This window comes from Schistocerca serialis, chromosome 9 (assembly GCF_023864345.2).
Source record: "Schistocerca serialis cubense isolate TAMUIC-IGC-003099 chromosome 9, iqSchSeri2.2, whole genome shotgun sequence".
Taxonomy (NCBI): Eukaryota; Metazoa; Arthropoda; class Insecta; order Orthoptera; family Acrididae; genus Schistocerca; species Schistocerca serialis.
This window is the reverse complement of record NC_064646.1, coordinates 323716009-323732357: the sequence shown is the minus strand read 5'-3', so window position 1 is coordinate 323732357 and position 16349 is coordinate 323716009. Positions and strand designations below refer to the sequence as shown.

Here is a 16349-nt window from a genome sequence, read left to right as displayed (position 1 = left end):
CAAAAGGTACTTCTATACAGAAAAAGTAAATACTTTCATCCAGTTGTTAGCTAATGAAACCTGGGAAGATGTCTTTGCACAAACTACAACCGAGGAATCTTTCAATGCTTTTTCTAGTACATTCATGTCCCTATTTGAGATGTGTTTCCCAAAAAAGCTCACAAAGATCAATGTCATGCCTAGGAACACAAGCCAGTGGATAACACCTGCTATTAGAGTATCTAGTCAAACACTAAAACATATCAGTCAACTCAAAAAAGATAACAAAGATGAACACTTCACAGATTATGTTAAGACATACAAGAAAATTTACAGGAAGGTGATCAAAAAAGCCAAGACAATGCACAATGACAGTGTAATTGCTGGGTCAGCAAACAAATCAAAAGCTATATGGAATGTAGTAAAAAAAGAAATAGGCCCAAGCAAAAATGTTAGAAATCCAGATGACTTTGTTTTAAAAGATGATCAAGGTGTGCTAGTCAGAAATCGTACTTTAGCAAATTACATTAATGACTACTTCATAAATAGTCCAATCAATCCGCATAAAAATTGTTCTAAGATGAGTAGAACATCAATCCCAGAAGAACAAAGTGTGAATTCATTATTGCTACCTCCCACAAACAAATTGGAAGTTAATCAAATAATAAAAACAATGAAGAATAAAATGTCCTCAGGGATTGACGAGATACCTTGCTCAGTCATGATGAGATGTGCTAGTGTCATATCAGACCCACTCACACACATCATAAACATATCATTTTCAGAAACTGTCTTTCCACAACGATTAAAAATTGCAAAAGTAAAACCATTGTATAAAAAAGGGCAATATACATGAAGTGGGAACCTATAGACCAATAGATTTATTATCGGTATTTTCAAAAGTAATAGAAACAGTCATGAAAAACAGAATTACAAATTACCTCGAGAAATTCAATCTATTGTCTGTAAACCAACACGGCTTCTGCAAAGGAATGAGTACAGAGTCAGCCATCACTCAATTCATTGAAAATATTGTAACGGGGCTAGATAAGAACAACAGTACAATAGGAATAAATTTGGACCTCTCAAAGGCATTCGATACTGTCCAACATGATATCCTGCTGGACAAATTAGAATATGTCGGTATACGAGGAGTAGCTAAAAAGTGGTTTCAGTTATATCTCCATAATAGGAAACAGGTAGTAGAAATTGCAACAACAAACAGTAAAAACCAAAGTATTGTTTACAGATCGGATATTCAGACTGTGCCAATACGGGTACCGCAGGGGAGTGTTCTAGGACCTCTCCTATTTCTTCTTTACATAAATGATATCAAGATTCCAGTAAATGGTACTCATATAACCCTGTTTGCGGATGACACAAACATTGTACTAACTGACATAAACCGGGAATTGCCAACATCTGCAACCAGAGTTATAGAATATTTGCGAAATTGGTTTGAAGTGAACAAATTAACCATAAATATCTCTAAAACTAATTATATCCATTACAGGAAAGCAAAGTCACACTCTGATCTAGATCTCAGAATACAAAATAAAGAAATTGTGAGAGTTGCTACCACAAAATTCTTAGGTGTACATATAGATGAAAATTTAGACTGGAAATCCCATATCCTGTATCTCTCACATAAGTTAAGCTCTGCTTTTCTTTATGCGTTATTAGCTTTTTATGTTGTAGGGAATGTAGCAGAGCTGTTTACTTTGCTTATATACATTCTGCTATTACCTATGGCCTCATCTTCTGGGGTCATAGTAAGAAAAATCTCAAAACCATCTTCAATCTACAAAAACGAGCTGTTAGAATAATTACCAACAGTTCAAGGCTAACTCCTTCAAAGCAATTATTTAAACAGCTGAATATTCTACCCCTACCATGCCTCTATATACAGAAAAGTGTAATTAATGTAAAACAAAATATTAACAATTTCCAATCCAACTCGGATCTACATACTTACAACACAAGAAAGTGCAATGACATTCATATAAAAAGAGTTAACAAGGCTTTGGCGCAGAAATAAACAAACATACAAGGAAGTAGATTGTATAACAAACTACGAGTAAAGATAAAAGAAATAAAAAAATTGTCTTCATTTAAAGAAGCAGTATTCAAATTTTTAATGAATGTAAAAGAATACCTGGAATAGCTCCATACTAAACAATTATATTTATGTACTCTGTGCCAATAGTAATTTTTATCTGACTGTTGCTATGATCTAAATAAATAATATGTACAAAAGTGCTAGAATTGTATGTGTTATATCTAAATATCAACTGTGTATTCCATGTAAAAAGTCTTTCTCATACATCAATGTAAATAATCAAAGTTGTACATGCTATTTCAATGTGGTCTGATGTTACGTAGTCTACTATGCACATCTGTATTTTGTATAGTATTGTTCACCCTATATGTGTGTATATATATGCTACGTATTTTTTTGACGAAATCCATGCAATGTAAATTGTCTCTGGATGAATAAACTACTACTACTACTACTACTACTATCTTTCAAAAATTTCAGTGTGATCAAGTTAATATTCAGTTACCAATAGTACATAAGCAGCTGTTTGATCATTATAACTGAGGAGACAGCAGCATTTTTCAAAATCATACCCTTCTTTCTAACTTACTAGGTTACATTTAGCTGGTGTAAGCATGAATAGTGTTAAGCCTTGTAGTGAAAATTTTGTGATGATGTAGTTTCTGTAACTTGCTTGTCTTTTATTAATGTATTCCTTGAGTTGTATCACATCTGAAAGGCTGTCCTTCTTGTTGGAATCTTCAGAATATGATCAGTGGATGAATGAAAATTAACTGTAATCTGTTTGAAAGTATTTCCAAAAGAGCATTATCTCTGAAATTTGTAGCTAGCAGACCCCAAACTGTATTGTCAAGAGTTTCACCTTGCTCATCAAAAATTGAATACTGTAATATAATGATAGTTTAGTTTCTGCAGAAAAATTAATATACCTAGGAAACAACACATTTGCACTGCAAAATAATACAGCCCTCCCCCCTTCCCAGAATATGTCTTGCCGGGTTAGAAAGATTGTGAGAGCTTATCAACCTGGTTAAGTATAGAGTGTTAACACAACTGAAAAAGAATGGGGTTTAACTGATTATTGCTTTGTTTATGAAATAGCCCTGGAATGCATCTAACCTATTCTGGTAACAAACAGGAAACGTACTTCAACAAGACTGGGCCATGATTTTGAAATGCAAAGTCAATGATTTTCTACTGCAAAATATTACTGTGTTTAAGCGAAGTGAGATAAATGAAGACTAAGGTGACCACTGATGTAACTGGAAAAAGGAATAATCAATAAGTAATGAAAATTACTAAAATTAGAAATAAGACATAGTGAAGTAACATTTAGCTTCTAATTAATATTTTCACAACAAAAGTTATGAGTAAACTGTTATAACTGCATTACAACACAAAATCCCATTGTTGTTATATAAATACTACACTAATATTTGTGAAAACTGCAGCATGAAGAAACATACATTAGACTGAAATGAATTTTATTCAGCTCATTGGCCAAATGGTAATATAGAAACAACTGAATTACAGAACATTAGATTGATACGAGTTTGAAAAAGCATTATGGTGTGAAACATCTATGTGTTGCAGTCATAGTCTCTAAAAAACACGGTGAATATGTAGGTGTGGAATGCAGAGCTATGTATCATTCCCCAAAGAATAATTGTTTGTTCCTTCCACAAGTGGCTGGAAACTGACATAATGAAGCATAATACTTGGGAGTTAACTGAAATAGGAGTAACGCCTTGAGCTCTAGTATCTCTCTGATATAGTACCTGTCCACACTGGCATTCCATTTTGCATCCAGTGGTGTCCAAAATCATCTCAGATGATATTTGCTTGTTATGATGCTCAACACTCCAGACTATCAGACTTCAGTCTACACAACAGCACCTAACACAGATGTGGCTGTCAAGGGATCAATGGGGCTCGAGTGAAAACAATACATTTAACCACTTTCCATGGAAGTGACAATGTTCATTGCTGTCTGAAGCATTAGTGGTTTCCACACAATGGGCACAAAAGGAATGATACATGTAACACCAGCATCCAATACATTGCAGTGATTTGTTTACCCAGACAGGTCTATGGCAATTATAGTGTTATGACACAGTCAACTGTAGCTGTAAAAACATGATGGTAGTCAGACTGTGCAGAAGTCACACTGCATGCACCACTACCTAGAGTGCACTGAGGAAATGGACATGGAGGAAGGGAAGGAGAGGGGTACCTCATACTGCTTTCATGGACAGCGAGGAATGCGGGAAACATGGTACAAAGTCTTACAAAATAGAAATCAAAACTATTGAAAAATTTTGTCTGTTACCAAACATACTGATGCTACCAGTTTATGATAAGTATCTACTTCCTATAGTACACTTAATTCATAGAGTATAACTTGTGTGAGATTTATGCACATTATTTTGCTGTTAGGTAAGTAATGTTTGGATACACACAAATACTTTGTACATTCACATTTTCTGTAGTTTTCTCTTTTCTGGGTAACATTTACAGTGCCACTGGAAGCTTTCAGAATCCAGACCCATCCAACATTTTTAGTTACAAGGAGAAGCATTGCCCACCATTTTTATTAAAAAAAAATTCATAGTAAATACCTCTAAGTACCCTTACTGGTAGTCAATATCTATCACATGTTCTGACTTTCTCCAAACTGATACTAAATTGGTAAATCCGTCTGTGTGGTGGGAGAGGACACACTTTTGTTTGTGAATTTGTGAAGACCATTCTCCCCCCCCCCCCCCCCCTGCTTCATTCAACCTTTTTCTACCTTCTGACTCTACACACACAAACACTGTCATAATAGTATGCTATCAGCAAGTCAAAATATCACACTACGACAATGACAGCAACTTAAACACCAATCTTCCTGTCACTTGAATATTCACTCACTTTTGTGTCTACACTTGGATACTCACTCACATGCTTTTATGTCTATAATGAATACTGGTATTTGCTTTCACTTTGATTCATGACTTTTCTGCTTTAAATATCACAATAGAGATTGGTCCTACGCCGTTTCCCTGCAAACTTAAATCAGTTATTGTTTTTGCTTCTTTTTACACATACCTCCAGTTTGTACTCTTTCAAGCAGTTCTTTTACTATGCTGCAGTTTTCTCAAACATCAGAGTAAATATAAAATGATAGTTATTGAAGAAAGCTACCTTTCACTGACCATAAATGCAACAGCAGATGCAGAAGTGAAAAGACGCACAGATTTGTTCCAGAATGTGAGATGTGGTTCTTCCCTACCAGTAACAACATTAAACTTTCTTGTCTTGACAGAACCTTCAAATTCTGGTCGCAGGTTGAAGTCTTCTTCATTCTCAGAAAGATCCCAGAGCCATGCCAATTCAGCCTGCCGCCTCTTCCACAATTCCAGAAAGATGCATGCTATAATCAAAATAGAGGAAGTGAGAGGAAATGGACTGTACTCTTTGAAATGAAAATGCTACAAAAGTTTTTGATTTTCAACTGTATAGTTTTATTTCACCTATTTATTCACAAACTGTTTTAGTCTTACAAATGTTTTGCTGTCTGTCTGCCCACATGAATGGCCATCACCAAACGGTGGACAAGAAACAGCTTGATCGCCAATTTCTAAGCATGCTATCCAACAAAATGTGCTTCACTTTGGTTGGCTAGATTGGGGTACAAAGGGACCAAACTACAGGTTCATTAGTAGCTTTTTCCATAAGCAAACAAGCCTCAAGGTAAAACAATTAAAAACAAAGGAGTTGGGAGAAGTAAAGGGAGTAAAACTAATGGGGAACCACACCAAAAGAGAAAATGAAAAAAGTGAACAAAAGGGGGAAATGTACACTAAAAAAATGGTTCAAATGGCTCTGAGTACTATGGGACTTAATACCTGAGGTCATCAGTCCCCTAGACTTAGAACTACTTAAACCTAACGACATCACACATATCCATGCCCGAGGCAGGATTCGAACCTGCGACCGTAGCAGCACCACGGTTCTGGACTGAAGCGCCTAGAAAAGCTCGGCCACAGTGGCCAGCTAAACATACACTGAAAGCAAAGGTATTAAAATCATATAGCAGATGCCTTGGGCTGGCTGATCATAAGGACAAAAGAAAGGATGAGTCAGCCACTCTGCAACATACTAAAATCGCCAGCATAAAAGACAAGGTGAGAAGAACACACATAGGGAAAAGACGAACAACAAGGCAAACAAAATGCAAAGCAAAAATGATGAAGAAGTAAAAGGGAAGGAGGCTGGAGGCCTGGGACAGAAGACCACACGCCCGATCTTAGATAGTACAATAAAAACTACCCCTCACAAATAAAATGTAAAACTAAATTGGCTGTTGAGGCATTTTCGCCCAACACCATAGGCAGGATGCTGGTAAGGTTAAAAATCCATCACAGAGTGACTAAAATTGGGCAGTTCAACAAGAGGTAGATGACAGTTATATTGGAACCACAGTGACACCGAGATGGCTCCTCGCTATGGAAGAGGTGACTATGTGTTAGCCAAGTATGGCCGATGCAGAACTGGTACGGGACAACAGAGCCCCTGCAAGTGGCTCGCATGGATGACCACCACACATTTGTTATTTCCTTGATAACATGGAGTTTGTTTGGGGTACTGAGGCTACGTCATTCAGTATCCCAGATTGTGAAAAACTTGTGGTAGAAGACCGAGTGGAGATCAGTCTCCTACAGGCCAATGTCCAGAGTTGGTTTACCAGTAGCCTGTTTGGCCAGGCTGTCAGCAAGTTTGTTGTCCGGCATGTCCTGGGGTCCAAATGAAGGTTACTGAATGTCCATAAAAAGACTCCTAGATAGTCATTATCAAAGAATGCCGAGGGAAGCACTGGTCAAGAGCTTTTCGGCTGCTTGAGGAGTCACTACAGATGACAAAGGACTCACCAGCGCAGGAGCAGATATGCTCAAGGGTGCAATAGGTGGCTACCAACTTTGCAGTGAAAACACTGCACCCGTCCGGCAAGGAGCGTTGTTCAGTATGGCCAGCTTGAGTGTTAGCAAAGCCACCAAGACTGTTGACCATTGATTCATCTGTATAGACTATTTCTGAACCCTCAAACTCGCTGAGAAGAGAGAGAAATTGCCAGCGGAGGGCAACAGCTCCAGCCAAAGCTGTGGCTGAGGTAAGGACCATGGAGGTGTACATAAGTGGACCCACAGGAAAGGTGATAGAGGGGAAGTGTTGAGTTCATTAAGAAGCTACCGGACATGGACAGTGAGGGGATTCCCAGTTCTAAGCTGCCTTGCAGGAGACGCATCTGTCATGTTAGAGAAAAGGAGACGGTAATTTCGGTGGCAAGGTGAACTATGAATGTGGGTGGTATAGTTCGCAAGCAGTAGTTGCTGCTGGAGCTGCAATGTAGGAATGCCAGCTTCCACAAGGAGGCTGTTCAGAGGGCTCGTTGGGAAGGCTCCTGCCACGAGCCAAACTCCACAGTGGAGGATAGGGTCCAGCAGATGCAGTGCGGAGGACAACATTGAATCATACACCAAGCTCCCATAGTCAATAAGGGACTATACAAGGGCTTTGTGTAGCTGAAGCAGTGTACGACAATCAGCACCCCAGTTGGTGTGGCTCAGGCATCGAATAATATTAAAATGCTGCCAGCACTTGTCCTTAAACTAACAAAGATGGAGAAGCCAAGTTAAGTGAGCATTGAATATCAGTCACAAAGAGTCGTAAGTCTCCACTACATCCAGTAGTTGGTCATCGAGATAAAGTTCTGGACGGGGGTGGACAGTATGAAGATGACAGAAGTGCATGATGCAAGACTTGGCAGCTGAAAATTGAAAGCTGTTGAGTGAGGGTCCACGACTGTGCCTTCTGTATAGCTCCCTGCAGCTGGCACTGAGACACAACAATAGAAAAGGAGCAGAAGGAAATATAAAAATCATCAGTGTATAGGAGGGCAGATACTGACAACCCTACTGCTAATGCGAGAACATTGATGCCAATTAAAAACAGTAGGACATTCAGGACAGAGCCCTGTGGGACCCCATTCTCTTACATATGTGGTGCACTGTGGGAAGCACTGACTTGAACTCTGGAAGTGTGGAGCGATGAAAAGTTCTGTATAAAAATTGGAGCAGGCCCTGGAGACCCCATTCATGCTGAGTAGCGAGGTTGTGGCATCGACAAGTGGTATTGTAGGCCTTTGTCAGGTCGAAAGAGATGGCAATAAGGTGTTGGTGCAGGGAAAAGACCAATTGAATGGCAGGCTCCAGGTGCACCAAATTGTTGATGGTGGAGCATCCTTGGTGAAAACCGTCCTGGAATGGAGCCAGAAGGCCCCGAGAATCAATGAGCCAACACAACCGCTGGCTCACCATATGTTCAAGCAGCCTACACAGAAAGTTGATGAGGATGATAGCACTGGGACGATGATACTTTCCTGCCATTGTGAAGGGGACTCACCATCGCTCCAGATGTGGTTGAAGATGGCAAGGACGTGGCACTGGGAATCCACTGACAGATGTTTCAGAATGTGAATGGATGCAGTCGAGGAGGGATGTGTCAGAACAGTTGGCAAGGGCACTAAGAAATTCCCACACACTGAAGGGAGCATTATATGGCTTAGAGTGGCATGGAGCAAAAGGGACGTGTTGCCATTCCACGCGCTATTTTAGGAGATGAAAGGCAGGGCGGTAATTCTCAGCTGCAGAGGTGCGAGCATAATGCTTGGCAAGACGCTCTGCAATTATGTCTGGATTGGCAGAGACAGCTCCATTTGTGGAAATTCCAGGTACATCTGCAGGGGTCTGATAGCTGTAAAGTCATCGGAGTTTGGTCCATACCTGAGAAACGGGGGTTCATGAGATGTAGCATTCCCAACACTTCTGCTTCCATTGTTTGATGAGAAGGCAGACCTGGGCATGGAGCTGTTTGAAGGCAATGAGGTTCTCCAGGGATGGGTGGCACTTATGACATTGGAGGGCCCGCCTGCAGTTTACGATGGCTGCAGCTATTTCCGGCGACCACCATGGCACTGACTTCTGCCAAGGACAACCAAAGGAACAAGGGATTGCTGATTCAGCTGTGGCAATAATAGTAGTAGTGATGGTGTGGATCACCTCATTAATGGTGGCATGCAACGGAGATACAACGATGTTAGTGGAGGTGAAAGTGTCCTACTCAGCCTTGGGAAGAGCCCATCTGGGCAATTGTCAAGATGAGGGATGCTGGGGTGAGGTCACTGCCACACAAGTCATCATGAGCTCTCCGGTGGATAGACGGGAGAAGGCCAGGACTGCAAACTGAGGGATCAATGGCTGAGTATGTGCCATGTGCCATACTGAAATGTGTGGGGGAACCTGTATTTAGGAGGTAAAGGTCAAGTTCAGTTAGTAGGTTCTCGACATCTTTACCATGGCCAGTATCTTGGTTCCACCCCACAAAGGGTTACAGGTGTTAAAATTACCCAGAAGTAGAAAAGGTGGGGTGAGTTGCAAAATGAGTGCAGCCAATACATGGGGTGGTGTGCCACCATCTGGAGGGAGGTAGACATTACAGATGGTAACTTCCTGTGTTGTCTTCACCCTGACAGCCAGAGCCTCTAAAGGTGTTTGAAGGGGCACAGGTTTGCTACAAGTAAAGGTAAGGACAAAGATACGAATTCCACCTGATGGTCAGTCACAGACAGTATGGTTTCTGCAGTACCCCCTGATAGACACGGAGAGTGGGGGTCTGCATTGCGGGAAACCAGGTTTTCTGAAGGACAATGCAGAGAAGCATGTGTAACACTTAACGAGTTGTCGTAACTCAGCTAGGTGGGAATAAAACCCACAGTTCCACTGGTTGATGACACTTTCTGGAATATGGGAAGGCACACAGTGACCATGGAGGCAGGTTATGCCTCAGTATCACCTGCTGCCACTGACTGAGCATTTGTATCCATTGCCATTGCAGATGAGGCATCAGTGAGATCCAGGTCCTTGGGGGTTGCTACAATCTACAATCTCCATCTCATCCTCAGATGCAGAAACGGTAGGGAGTGGTGGTGTTGAGGCTACCAGAGGGTCCTGTTTCTTAGCAGACTTCTTCTTGGTTTACTTGCCCTCTCACACCTCTTTAGGGGCTTGCTGGGAGGACTTCTCTGTAGTAGTGTCAGACATGGAGGAAGACCGTGAAGCTCTTGATCCAGCAGCCTGTGGCTCCTTTAGCCACTGGCGAGCTTCTGTTGTGGCATTAGTGGAGACCTCGGAAGGGAGAGTCCCATGGGATCCCTTCCTCATGAGAGGAGCCAGCGGAGGAGCTGGGGTTTGGACCGATGACTCCAGCATTTGGTGGGGGGGGGGGGGGGGGGGGGGGGGTGCTCCTGAAGTAGGTGCTTTGGGAGCAACGGAAGAAGATGTGACCCCTACCATGAAGAGGGACGATGTATTCGGGCAGCCCAAAGAGTCCACTTTACGTGGCAGAGAATGTGTAACAACCACCACTTGAGGGGGTGATGTTGATGTAGCTGCAGCATATGTGGATGTCAACTGAATGGGGTGCAATTGTTCAAATTTATGTTTAGCCTCTTGGTAAGTCAGTTGGTCCAGGGTCTTGTACTCCATAATTTTCCACTCCTTTTGGAGTGCTGTGCAGTCTGGCACGCAGGGGACATTGTGTTCTGCACAGTTGACACAAGTGGGAGGAGGCACATCTGGAGTATTTGGATGCAGTGGATGTTTGTGGTCTCGATATGTGGCACTGAAATTGCAGCAGGAAGTCATGTGGCCATATTTCCAGCACTTAAAGCACCGTATAGGGGGAGGGATGTAAGGTTTGACATCATTGTGGTAAATCATCACCTTGACCTTTTCAGGCAATGAATCACCCTAAAATGCCAAGATTAAATCACCGGTAGCAAACCTGTTGTCTTTGGGTCGCCTACCGATGAACCAGATGAAATGAATACTCCACAGATCTAAATTGGTGTGGAGCTTGTCATCAGATTGCAAGAGGAGGTCATGGTGGAAAATAATCCCCTGGACCATGTTGAGGCTTTTACGGGGAGTGATGGAGAGGGGAATATCACGCAGGTGGTCACAGGCGAGTAATGCCCAGGACTGGGAATGGGATACTGTCTGTATGACAACTACCTCATTTCTCATTTTTGACAGTGCAGCCACTTCCCCAAATTTGTCGTCCAGGTGTTTGACACAAAATTGAGGCTTTGTAGCCAGAAAGGAGTCCCCATCCATTCTGCTGCAGATGAAATACCTTGGAGAATAATGCTATCTCTTATCCATACCTCTATGTTCCTCCAGTGGTATGGTTAGGGAAGGGAATGATTTGGGGTCGTATCTCTCAGAATTAAAGTCACCTTTTCCTTTTTTAGAGGCTTTTGGGGCCATTCGGTCCCCAGCAAAAGGTAACTTGGTCTCCTTCAATGCAGTTCATCCATCGTGATACCCCCCACTCCAATCCAGGGTTCTTCCCACGGGTGCAACCCAGCCACAGCAAAGGCCACCTGGCATGATAGCCGTTGCCAGGAGTCCCAATGCCCCAAGAAGATGGGCATCTACTCCTTGGTATGTGTGGGGAGTTCACAGCTCAGGCAACAGCAGTGCAAGCCCTGTATTGTTAGGGGGCTAACACCAAATGGATACATCAATGGACCATCAAAATGGACTGGCTACAGTGCTGGATGTTGGGTGCCAAGAAATCCAATATTGTCATAGGGGTGCAAGAGGACAGGAGACAACAGAAGAAGATGATGACCCCGGAAGGTGTCCTCATCCAAATAGTTGAACTGCAGGTGGAGGTGCAAAGCCATGACAACAATAGATGAAGGAGACTGAATCTAATTGCACCACGTAAGGTGTCCTTCCCCAATTGACCTGCACTTCTGTGGAATTTGGAAAGTGGGAGGTCAAACCATAAAATGGGACCTGAACTTATAGGGCTGAAAAGTGGGAGACTCCTTTTAGTCACCTCTTATGACAGGCAGGAATACCTCGGGCCTGTTCTAACTCTTGGACCTGCAGAGGGTGCTTCACTTCGTCTGCTTAACAGCCTGTGTGATCTGGATTCATCCAGCCAATACCAGCGTTTCTGGACTGTGCAGTGCTAACTTTTCTTATTACATATCCATCATTCCTGTAAGCTCTGGTCTCAGCCTTCAATAATATCTGTCCCCTCTGCTTCTGTTTCCTTTCCTGGTCCCACTCCAGTCCCATACGTCTTCTGTCTCAACCCAGAGCATCTGTATAGTCCTTTCTTTACTACACACCCTATCCAATATTGCTGCCCACCTCCAGTCTGGCTTCAAGGCCAGGAGATGACAGTTGTGAATTATGCGTGTGTGTGAGTGAGAGAGAGAGAGAGATGAGGGGGAGGGGGAGGGGGGTGGAGAGAGAGAGAGAGAGAGAGAGAGAGAGAGAATTTGTCTCTGTGTGTTTCTCTACGTCTTGCAAAACATGTGCATAGCTTAGTCTCCTTTTAAAATTACTTCAAATGTGCCTATCTGCTTCTCAATGCCTCATCTACGTGGTGAGTAACAATCGGCCCTACTGTATTGACATTATTCCATCCCATATTTTTCATCACTGAGTATAAATGCACAAACTTCCAGAGTACTGTACAATATGCCTTAGACAATTATGTGCTGATTAAAGTTGTGAGGGATGGGTAAGAACTACCATGATTTGACAGCCATACTAGAAAGCTGCTCTAAAAGCAAAGTAAACTTCATTACAGATTTAAATGCAGCCAAAGCATCATTGACAAACAAAAATTGAATGAAGCCAAAATTAGTATAGTCATGCGTGGAGTATCCAGATAAAACTCTGTCTATCGATCGGCCAGGAAACCTAAGAAGTTTTTTAAGCCTATGTTCAGAAATGGGTCAATATCACCTGTGCCAACAATAAGTGCCCATAATGATACTGAAATTCAGCTTTCACCATAGTTTCAGTGAGGAAGGTCATACTGTGGTTCCTCCTTTCAATCTTTGTGTAAACACCAAAATGGCAGATACTGAAATAAGTGAACTTTTTGATAGAAGATTAACTGAAATTGCTTTACAGAGAAAGTGAAACCGGACCTGATGGGATACTTATATGGTTCTACTTAAATTTATGAATGGCATTGCTCTTCTTCCAGCAGTAGTCTACCATAGGCTACTGGAGGAGCAAATTGTTCCAATTGATTGGAAAATGTGTAGCTCATTCCTGTTTTCAAGAAGGATCATTAAACAGATGCTCATAATTATAGGCTAGTATCACTGACATCAGTCTAACATAGCACACACACCAAAAAAAGTCTTGCATCACCTCAGTTCCAAGAGTTCCGGAACCCATATAGAAAATTGGAATAGAGATCAACATAAGCATCACTTCTGCCCTTTTTATGGCTCATGAAAACCACACATTGCATGTTGTACTACTATACAGCGAGACCTTCGGAGGCTGTGGTCCAGATTTCTGTACACACCGGAACCTCTAATACCCACTAGCATGTCCTCTTGCTTTGATGCATGCCTGTATTCATCATGGCATACTATCCACAGGTTCATCAAGGCACTGTTGCTCCAGACTGTCCCAATGTCGATTCAGCATAGATCCCTCAGAGTGGTTGGTGGGTCACGTCATCCATAAACAGCCCTTTTCAATCTATCTCACGGATGTTTCGATAGGGTTCATGTCTGGAGAACATGCTGGCTACTCTAGTCAAGCAATATCATTATTCTGAAGGAAGTCAATCACAAGATGTGCATGATGGAGGTGCGAATTGTCATCCATGAAGATGAATGCCTCACGAATATGCTACCAATGTGGTTGCACTATCGGTTGGAGCAGGCATTCACGTATTGTACAGCCATTACGGAACCTGCCATGACCGTCAGTGGCATATGTCGGCCCTACATAACGCCACCCCAAAAGAGCAGGGAACCTCCACCTTGTTGCATTCGCTGGACAGTGTGTCTAAGGCATTCAGCCTGACAGAGTTGCCTCCAAACATGTCTCCAATGATTGTCTGGCTGAAGGCATAAGTGACACTCATCGGCGAAGAGAATGTGATGCCAATCCTGAGCAGTCCATTCGGCATGTTGTTGGGCCCATCTGTACCGCACTGCATGGTGACGTAGTTGCAAAGATGAACGTCATCATAAATGTCAGGAGTGAAGTTGCACATCATGCAGCCTATCGTGCACAGTTTGAGTCATAATATGACGTCCTGTGGCTGTACAAAAAGCATTATTCAACATGGTAGCATTGCTGTCAGAGTTACTCCGAGCCATAATCCATAGGTTGTGGTCATCCACTGCAGTAGCAGCCCTTGGGCAGCTAGAGCGAGGCATGTCATCGACCGTTCCTGTCTCCCTGTATCTCCTCCATGTCCAAACAACATCACTTTGGTTCACTCTGAGATGCCTGGACACTTTCCTTGTTGAGAACCCTTCCTGGCATAAAGTAACAATGTGGACATGATCAAACCGTGGTATTGACCATCTAGGCATGGTTGAACTACAGACAACACAAGCCGTATGCCTCCTTCCTGGTGGAATGACTGGAACTGATCAGCTGCTGGACCCCCTCTGCCTCATGCATGGTTGTTTACATCTTTGGGCAGGTTTAGTGACATCTCTGAACAGTCAAAGGGACTGTGTCTGTGATACAGAATCCACAGTCAACGTCTATTCTCAGGAGTTCTGGGAACCAGGGTGATGCAAAACTTTTTTTTGAGTTTGTATTTTTGAATGAATTTTATACTCATGTCCTATACACAAAACATTTTGCTGTAGTACTGAACGTGGATTCTGTAAACAAAAATGTTGTTAAACTCAATGCACTCTGTTCATTCATGAGACCCAAAAAGTAGCATAGACAAGAACCCACATTGATGCTACGTTCACTGACCTCATAACTGTGTTTGATACTGTCAAACTGTTGGCTAATGAATAAAATACAAACACACAAAATATCATACAAAATTTGTGATTGTATTGAAGTGTTCGTAAGGAAAAGCATGTTATTGTTACTGGAAAGACATCATCAGACATAAAAGAAACTTTGAGCATATGACAAGCCATTGTTATACCATCATTATTGTTCACAATACATATAAATAATGAATAAAAAAATAGGAGTGCGGGTAAGCTACTACAAACAGCATAGTGAACGCATTATTGTGGCCAAGATAGACATGAAGCCCATGCCTACTACAGTAGTACAAGTTTATATGACAACTAGCTCTGCAGATGATGAAGAAATTGATAAAATGTATGATGAGATAAAAGAAATTATTCAGGTAGTGAAGGGAGCCAAAAATTTAATAGTCATGGGTGACTGGAATTTGAGAGTAGGAAAAGGGAGAGAAGGAAACATAGGTGAATATGGATTGGGGGTAAGAAATGAAAGAGGCAGCCATCTGGTAGAATTTTGGACAGAGCGTAACTTAAGCATATTGGTTCAAGAATCATAAAAGAAGGTTGTATACATTAAAGAATCCTGGAGATACTAGAAGCTATCAGATAGATTACATAATGGTAAGACAGAGATTTAGGAACCAAATTTTAAATTGTCAGACATTTCCAGGGGCAGATGTGGACTCTGACCACAATCTATTGGTTATGAACTGTAGATTAAAACTGAAGGAACTGCAAAAAGGTGGGACTTTTAAGGAGATGGGACCTGGATAAACTGATTAAACCAGAGGTTGTACAGAGTTTAAGGGAGAGCATAAGGGAACAATTGACAGGAATGGGGGAAAGAAGTACAGTAGAAGAAGAATGGGTAGCTCTGAGGGATGAATTAGTGAAGGCAGCAGAGGATCAAGTAGGTAAAACGACGAGGGCTAGTAGAAATCCTTGGGTAACAGAAGAAATATTGAATTTAATTGATGAAAGGAGAAAATATAAAAATGCAGTAAATGAAGCAGGCAAAAAGGAATACAAACGTCTCAAAAATGAGATTGACAGGAAGTGCAAAATGGCTAAGCAGGCATGGATAGAGGACAAATGTAAGGATGTAGAGGCTTATCTCACTAGGGGTAAGATAGATACTGCCTACAGGAAAATTAAAGAGACCTTTTGAGAGAAAAGAGCCACTTGCATGAATATCAAGAGCTCAGATGGAAACCCAGTTCTAAGCAAAGAAGGGAAAGCACAAAGGTGGAAGGAGTGTATAGAGGGTCTATACAAGGGCGATGTACTTGGACAATATCATGGAAAAGGAAAAGAATGTAGATGAAAATGAAATGGGAGATACGATACTGCGTGAAGAGTTTGACAGAGCACTGAAAGACCTGAGTTGAAACAAGGCCCCGGGAGTAGACAACATTTCATTAGAACTAC

The 16349-nt window shown here is 41.9% G+C and overlaps 1 protein-coding gene across 1 annotated transcript in view; it reads right to left on the bottom strand.

Annotated features, from left to right (window-relative positions):
- The window catches only part of LOC126418712 (anoctamin-4-like), a 404589-nt gene that overhangs the window by 139201 nt on the left and 249039 nt on the right, over window positions 1-16349 (bottom strand). Inside the window, exon 11 of the mRNA XM_050085615.1 lies at window positions 5236-5453. Coding sequence (XP_049941572.1) covers window positions 5236-5453 — 218 coding nt within the window. The remainder of the gene's footprint in view (window positions 1-5235; window positions 5454-16349) is intronic.